At 39.0% G+C, this 8,990-nt stretch overlaps 1 protein-coding gene across 1 annotated transcript; it reads left to right on the forward strand.

The window, feature by feature from the left end:
• The first annotated feature begins 293 nt into the window (after window positions 1–293).
• On the forward strand, window positions 294–8,990 carry LOC106766196 (putative pentatricopeptide repeat-containing protein At5g52630). Its single transcript, XM_014650946.1, has 4 exons — window positions 294–1,980; window positions 2,052–2,113; window positions 5,726–6,331; window positions 8,625–8,990. The coding sequence occupies exons 1-4, from the start codon at window positions 294–296 to the stop codon at window positions 8,988–8,990; spliced, it is 2,721 nt and encodes a 906-aa protein (XP_014506432.1).

Raw genomic sequence — 8,990 nt, forward strand, 5'->3', positions numbered from 1 at the left:
AATATATATAAATTATATTATGTTCTCATTAGTATTTCTGTTTTTTCTTGTTTATGTATTTTTTATCATTCATTACATGACCTATCTGCATTATTTTGTGTTCCCTTCTGTTCATGTTTTTTTTTTTTTTTTTTAATATGAAAAATGTATGAAATATATTTCAATGGTTCAAAGGCGAAGGACAGTGGGTGTGTGTTTTTTTTGAGGTTACAAGTGTTTAAACCTGAGTTTGAAGCAATGGTGGTTGAATTTGAGAGTGTTGAAAGAAATGCAGATGAAAGAGAGAGTGAGTAATGGTGTGGTGTGAGGAGAAGGAGAAGGAAGGAATGGATCCACGTGCCATGCACGCTCGGGCCATAAGATCGGAGACCAAAGACTGCGCAGTGTGGAATAAACTCATAACCAACTACTTCAAATCAAACCTCTCTTCCTATGCCAGTTCCCTCTTTCATCATCTCCCTATTCCTCCCAACGTCGTCTCATGGACCGCCCTCATTTCCGGCCACTCCAACACCCTCTTCTCCCTCCGCCACTTCCTCGCCATGCTCCGCTACCCCACTCTCCCCAACCACCACATTCTCACCTCCCTCTTCGAATCCTGTGCGGCCGTCTCCGCCCTCTCCTTCGCCCTCTCGCTCCACTCCCTTGCCCTTAAACTTGCCCTCGATCGCCATCCCTTCACCGCCTCCTCCCTCGTCTCACTCTACGCTAAGTTTCGCATGCCTTTCAATGCCCGCAAAGTGTTCGACGATACTCCCCACCCGGATAATGTCTGTTTTTCCGCCTTGGTCGTTGCTCTCGCCCAGAATTCCCGCTCTCTGGACGCTTTATCCGCCTTTTCAGACATGGCACGTCGGGGTTTTGCATCCACTATTTACAGCGTTTCCGGGGGTTTACGCGCTGCGGGTCAGCTAGCTTCTTTGGAGCAGTGTAAAATAATGCATGCACACGTAATTGTTGCGGGGTTTGATACCAGTGTGGTGGTGGGTAGTGCTCTCGTTAATGGGTATGGTAAAGCAGGTGTTGTTAACGATGCGAGGAGGGTTTTTGAGGATAGTTTGTCTCATATGCATATTGTGGCGTGGAATGCAATGATGGCTGCTTATGCGCAGCAAGGGGATTATAAATCTGCTTTTGAACTGTTTGAGTCTATGGAAGGTTGTAGACTTGTGCCTGATGAGTATAGCTTTTTGGCGATCCTGACTGCTTTGTGTAATGCTGGGATGTTTCGGCAGGTTGATCAGTGGTTTACGAGGATGATTGTCAATTATGGTTTGGAGCCGAGTTTGGAGCATTGTACATGTTTGGTGGGTGCTATGGCGCGTACTGGAGAATTTGATCGTGCTGAGAGGGTTGTATTGAATATGCCGTTTGAGCCGGATGCTGCAGTTTGGCGAGCTCTGCTATCGGCTTGTGCGTATCTTGGTGAGGCCGACAGAGCTTGGTATATGGCAAAGAGGCTATTAGAGCTAGAGCCGCATGATCCTTTTGCTTATGTTGTTGTTTCTAACGTGTTATCGAGTGTGGGGAGGTGGGATGATGTTGCAGAATTGAGGAAGATGATAAAGGATACGAGGGTGAAAAAAAAAATAGGGAGGAGTTGGATTGAAGTGCAGGGAGAAGTTCACGAGTTTGCAGCGGCGGATTGGAAGCATAAGAGGTCCAAAGAAATTTATCAGAAGTTGTCAGAGCTTATGGGGGATATTGAAAAATTGGGTTATGTTCCTGTTTGGGATGAGGTGTTGCATAATGTTCAGGAGGAAAAGAGAAAAGAGGCTCTTTGGTATCACAGTGAGAAGTTGGCTGTTGCGTTTGGGGTGTTGTGTGGATCTGCACTACCAGGGAAGCCGTTAAGGATTGTGAAGAATTTGAGGATTTGTAAGGATTGCCATGAGGCTTTTAAGTATATGACAAGAGTTTTGGAAAGGGAAATTATTGTGAGGGATGTCAACAGATACCATAGATTTGTGAATGGTAACTGTACGTGTAGAGACATATGGTAGAATATATTAGTGACTGTGAATATGTTAGATAGTTATTTCTAATAGCAGATGATACTGACAAAGAACCTGATTTTTTCAGTGGTAGGTATTTTTCTTACTGTAGTCCTGCAGTATGCTTTCAATTTTTTTTTTGGCGTTTTTTCCTCTTTTTGAGTTCAATCAAATTTAAGATACTTCATCACGAACTTTTTAGTGAACGCAGATAGGGTAATTGTGACTTTGAAAATTGCTTACAAACAAAGAGATGTGTGGAATTTGTGTTATTCCCTTTGTTGTTTTCTCATGGTTATTGCATGAAATGTGGTTAAGGAGCTTGGGCAGGGAAGTACTCTACTTAATCTACTTGACATATGATGTGTTAACAACATTCTGAAGAAGCTCTAGAGGTGACTACGTGAGTACACTTTGGGTCTCATGTACCTGACAGATTGCTTGTGTTAGATATTGTTAGATATTGTGTTTATTTCATTTACATGTTCATTTGTATTTGGGCTTAGCCCACACTCTTATTATTATAAATACATTACCCTATGTGTATACACAGATACATAAGGGAGATTTCCCCTCATCTCTTTTACTATTTCATAGCTTGTATGAGGGATGCTATTTCAGTCCCAATCAATAGCTTGATTTGTAGTTCAAAGTCCCACTATGGAAAATAATTACACAAATTTACAAATGCTAGAATGGTTAAGACTTCTGCTTGAATGTATTCACAATGAAAAATTTAACTGCCAATTAGGAAACAAAATTGATGGAAAAAGAGGGACATAGAAGGTAGCTAAACAATAAAAGGTTATCCCTTTAAAATAGCAAGTAATAATTATAAAGGTTTCATTACATTGTTTTCTTTCTTTGACTTTGAAGCCACTTAAATTTTTGACTTGTTCTCTAGGATGTGCTAAATTTTTATCTCAGTAACCATTGGTAAATTAATGAATGGTCATTTTATCAGACTTTACCATTTTTTGTTCTTGGGTGATCCTGTATAAAATACTTCTAAAATATGCTGATTTCTTGTTTTGATTTGTATTAGAACTTCGTCCTAATGACCTTTTCTATTGTTTCCAGTTTTAATCACTTGAAAAACTGCATCAAATACAGAGAGACACAGGGGAGAATGGAATGGAGAAAGTTTGAATGTGTTTGGAATTTGTCAATGTCAAAAGACGCCTCATCTATCAGTCAAAGAAGTGAAAGTTTCTTCACCATTGGCTACTTTGGGAAGTTCTTATTCTTTGATTGGTAAATTCAACAGCTTATACAAAACTCAACTCACTTCTTACTTGGTCTAAATAATGAATTGTCAGTTTCAAAGGATAAAGTTATTGAAAGAAACAACATATGTTATAGATATTCATCTATAGATATTGTTGCAAAGCATACAATTGTTGAATGAGGCTATATATATATATATATATATATATATATATATATATATATATATATATATATATATATATATATATATATATAATACTATGTTTCTTGCTTTTCCAAGAGATTAAGTTACCACTAATGGAGATACAATATCTGGATGTAGATCTTCTATCAGAAGGAGATCTTGTCCAATCAACATCAGAATAACAAATCACTCTTGTATGGTTACTAGAACTATACAAGAGATCCTTTTCTAGGAAATCTTTTAATGAACTTTAATATACAAATAACTGCGTTCCAATGATCTTCACACGGGGAATTAAGGAATTGGCTTATTACACTAACTACAAAGGAAATGTTTGCAAAGGAAATGTTAGGACGAGTAACTTTAAGATAATTCAATTTTCCAACTAGTCTTCTATATTTCTCGGGATCTGACACAAGCTCCCTCTGTTTTGGTAGAAGTTTAGTATTAGGATCCATGGTTATTTGAATTCATCATTCCAATTTCCTCCATGATTATTTGAATTCATCAATCCAGTTTCCTCCAAAATACCCCATGCATATTTTCTTTGAGATATAACAATATCGTCATTGAATTATGCCACCTCAATACTCAAGAAATATCTAAGTTTGGCAAGATCATATATATATATATACTTCTATTGATGTTACTACAAAACATAAATTTTCCAGAAGGTACTCACAATGATTACCTAGTGCTACATCTACACTCTACTTGATTAAAACACAATACATACCTTTCTTATTTTATATATTATTCGCATCCTTATTATTTTAGGAAATTACACAAGTATATGTGCATGTGCACTCATTCGACAAATTAGATGTTTTTGAATAAGTTAAAATAAAAATTGAGTTATTCTAAAAGTTAGTTTTCATAGTTATTTCTTTTATTATTTATTTTGTATATAATGAATTTTAAAAATTTAAAGTATTTTAATATTATTTTAATTATAATATATACTAAATTTTAGACAAATTAGATGTTTTTGAGTAAGTTAAAATAAAAATTGAGTTATTCTAAAAGTTAGTTTTCATAGTTATTTCTTTTAGTATTTATTTTGTATATAATGAATTTTACAAATTTAAAGTATTTTTATATTATTTTAAGTATAATATATACTAAATTTTAGATAAATGATCTATTTCTAATTAAATATACTTATAACCAATATTTACTTATATTTTTAAAAGTATATTATATGTCAAACTAAATTTTCTTAGTGAATTGTCAAATAATATTAAAATGGACTCACTATGAATAATATTAAATGTACATTCCACATTCTACCTTTGAAAGGGGAAAGATTTTCCATTCAATTGACAAAGTTTCTTTATAGTTTGAACTCACTCATCATCCTTTCCAAAATTATAATCTTCCCTCTCATAAAGTATATTAGCTTATTTAGAAGCCATTTTCAATTCTTCCGCAAAAAGAACTTTCTTAGACGCCAAAACATTAGGAAGAACTAGTCTCAGTAGAAACTAAGAGCTTCCTACTACTAAGCTGACACATCAATTAGACGGCTTCTCTAGACAATATTAGTCTTAGTAGAAACAAAGAGAGTAGACATTCTACTCACATTGATATTAGAAGATACACATCTGCTACTGAATGGTCTAAAGGAGTTAGATGGTATGGAACTGTTAGACTACCTAGGAGCTTTTACTGAAATAATCTTATCAAATCTCCATCTTAAATAAACACAAATCTTATGAGCGAGAATAACTACTTGCCACTTAGCTATTATAGGCTTAATCCCTATCAACTAGATCAAGTCGAAGCAATGAAAGAATTTGTTGCTTATTAGAATCTTCGTAATCATATTGGAGGGATTATGAACTATGGAGACCTTTATCACCTTTATAAATTCTTGAGAAATCTTTTCTCTTACAAAATGCAACTTGATGTCAATGTGCTTCATTATTTGATGATAAACTCGATTCATGATTAATTGTGTTAGAATAGTTACTAAGTCTACCTATGTTAGTGTAGTCAGGACTAAAGTAGGGAGTAGTGTGTTGGGTTATCTATAATGATTGTACCTAACAGTCTAGGAGAGTTCCTTGACCTTCCATCTCCCTATTGTATTAACTCTTTATCAATATAAATAGTAGAACACGAGAAGGGTCTTTTAAGCACTTTAGAAATACTTTTATCATTTTTAATCTCAAGATGGTATCAGAGCAGGTTCTCTGATCTTCTAACAGCTGTCTTTGCTGCTCTTCTTCAAATTCTGGCCTAGATATAAGCTATACTTCTAGAATTTGTCTCATAATGGATTTGAACCCATTCCTTTTCCCTTTTGGACCAGTAGGGCTGCTTTTTGGCATTCCCATTTGCTGCCATTCATATTCACGTTGAATCAAAGAGACCCGGAAGTCTCTTCTTCGAAGAACTCAAGAAAGGCCACTACCTTCGTTGCTTACTCCACCGTGCATCGTTGCTACCCGCCGCCAGTCTCCGTACGTCACCAACGATTGTCTGTCGCCGGCTACCGTCGCAGTTTCGACTGGTGACTAGCGGATCTGGATCGTCTCTTCGAGCAACGGCCAACCACGCCCGTTTTGATGGCTACCTCCCACTCACGCACCGCCACGAGTGCCAAATCAGTCCGCCGTTGATCACCGTTCGTCGCTGGCCATCGTCGCAGTTTCGCCCGGTGACCAGCGGATCTGGACTGCCTCCTCGAGCGACGGCCAACCTCGCCGGAGTTAGGATCATAATCCTCCACACGCGCCTCCACGCGCCTCATCTCTCCGTCAGATCTCGTGTGCTTGTTCGTCATGCGTTGCCCTATCGGTGTCAGAATCACACCGCGACACTGCCAATCGTGTCGCCGGACCTTTCTCTCTCTGTTTTGACCCTCCATAGCAGTCATTGCTGTCTTCTTGCCGCAAGCTTCCGCATCGCCAGACCTCTCGTTTCTGTGTTCTAGTTTGGTGCGTCTGGTTATTGTATTCTGGCTTCTGTCACCATCAATGGGTTCTATTTCCCTTTCTTGTGCGGAACTGATTGGTCCATTTTGCCGTTGTCTCCAACGCTCACTATTGCCTATATTCTCTTTTTTGTTCTCCAGTAAGGAAACTCATATTGCAAACTCTCTCATGTGCTAGTCTTGGTCTCGCATGAGGCTTCTAATATTGAAACCCCAAATCTTATCAAGCAACCAGTATTGTTGTTGTGCAAGCCTCTCCTGAAGGGCTTTCTGCCATGGGTTTCTTCTTCCTATTCGGACCTGTTCTCAAGAAATCGAACCAGGGTACTGTTGTTCTCAACAATGATGTTATGAGTATCCCAACAAACCTCTCTCGACGCTACTGCTACTGCGTCACCTCCTTCTTGGATAGTTGTCACTTTCTTCTTGGGTTCAAAGTTTAACCCATACTTCTTGTGATACAGTGCTAAATATCACCTTTTGGGAGTTGTCCAGCAAAGAACTTTGGACCTCCAACCTGTATTTGGCCTTTTGATGCCATTAGTCCTAATCTTTGGTGTTTTGATGTGAAAGGCTCTTTGCACCGCAGATGCCTTGTTGTAACAGCTCGTGGAGTTGTTCTTTGAGACCGTCCGCTGAATTGAGTCTTTCGAAGTTATGGGTTTCAGATTTGTCCAAACCCTCGTAAGGATCGGTTCTCACCAGTTCTTCCACCTTCACGTTCATGTCGTTCAATCGTGAGGGGGAGAATGTTTAAGCTGCTGCAGGGTAGTGTAGTCCTTGCAGATCTGTTGCTATTAAACCTCTGCAGAATAGTTATTTCCTGCAGATTTGTTGCTGATCAGGACAGTTAAGTCCTTACAGATTTGTTGTTTGTTGCTGCAAGATGTCAATCTCTTTTGTCGACTTCATTTATGTGTGTTTACCCAAAGCAACTGTGATGCTTCCAATTCCAGTCAACAATTGCACTGTTTCCATCGTTCACAGTGAGGGGGAGTATGTTTCCAAGACACTACAAGCCAAATATGGCAGTTCAAGTCACATAAGGATGGTTGTCCCTGTAGTTTTGTAGCTTTCAGCCACTACAGGCCTCATCACCCATCCATCTCAGAGATGGGGAGTTCAAGCCACATAAGTATGGTTGTCCCTGTAGTTTTGTAGCTTTCAGCCACTACAGGTCCCCATCACCCATCCATCTCAGAGATGGGGAGTTCAAGCCACATAAGTATGGTTGTCCCTGTAGTTTTATAGCTTTTAGCCACTACAGGCCCTATCACCCATCCATCTCAGAGATGGGGATTCACTCCTTGCAATTTGTCATTGTCCACCACTGCTCTCCATCATCCACTTTTGAAGTTTCATAAGTTGCTGTTAGCTGTTCATTGACATGTGATAACACATCTATTTGCCTCACACTCTTTAAGACAAATCATCTAGTTCAAAATTGAGTTTATCTATTCCAAGCTTGGTTCATACAATTTGTATTCTCCAACTTGAGGGGGAGTGTTAGAATAATTACTAAGTCTACCTATGTTAGTGTAGTAAGTAGGACTAAAGTAGGGAGTAGTGTGTTGGGTTATCTATAATGATTGTACCTAGCAGTCTAGGACAGTTCCTTGACCTTCCACTTCCCTATTGTATTAACTCTTTATCAATATAAATAGTAGAACATGAGAAGGGTCGTTTAAGCCCTTTAGAAATACTTTTATCAGTTTTAATCTCAAGAGTATAATAACACTGTAGTTGTCATTGCAGGTGACAACTTGGTCTTGCATCTTGAGCTCTCAGCTAAACCTTGTATCCACAAGGCTTAATTTATGCTTCTGTTGTGACAATGTACTCTACTTTAGTAGTTGACAAAGTGACAACCTTCTAAGTTTCAAGCGCTTCTATACAACCGGTGAGAAATATTTTGGGTCCAAACACCTAATGTAGTATGAGTTAACACAACTTTTATGGGAGCATAGATGACCATAAACTATATAACTTTTATAAGTTATCCCTTCAAATAATGAAAAATCTACAAAAGTGTTTTTCAATCAGTTCACCAAAGATTTGGCACAAACCTAATAACAATACTCACATCATAGGCCATATCAGGGCGAGTACAAACCAGCATGTTAGATGTTAAGTTTTGTGTTTATGTTAATTGGGCTCAGCCCATTCTGTATTTAGGGTTTAACCCTTATCATACATTATAAATAACACTACCCTATGTGTATGCAAAACACAAGGGAGATTTCTACTCATCTTTTCCACTATTTCACATGGTATCTAGAGCTTAGGTTTTGTTCCAGCCTCTTCTACGGTCTCTGGTACTCATCACCGTCACAGCCGCCGTAGCAGTTGCCGAAGTTCCAGATCGACCGGCGTCCACTCCATCCGAATCGTCTCGGCCGGGCGACCACCATGGTCCAAAGATCGCGGCAATCGGAGGACCCACGCGCCTCCACTCGTCACCGCCAAAGTCGTAGATCCGCCGCTTCCCACCGCGCGTGCCGGCGCGTCGCCGGAGCTTTCCACCACTGCCGACCAGCACCGTCGTGATCGCCTCCTCGCCCTCTTTCTGGATCTGTTGTCGTTGCGTCAATCGGAGCACTTTGGATATTTAGGGTTTCTCCCTTTCCATGGTTGCCCAACGTGA

The sequence above is a fragment of the Vigna radiata genome, chromosome 7, assembly GCF_000741045.1.
Source record: "Vigna radiata var. radiata cultivar VC1973A chromosome 7, Vradiata_ver6, whole genome shotgun sequence".
Classification (NCBI taxonomy): domain Eukaryota; kingdom Viridiplantae; phylum Streptophyta; class Magnoliopsida; order Fabales; family Fabaceae; genus Vigna; species Vigna radiata.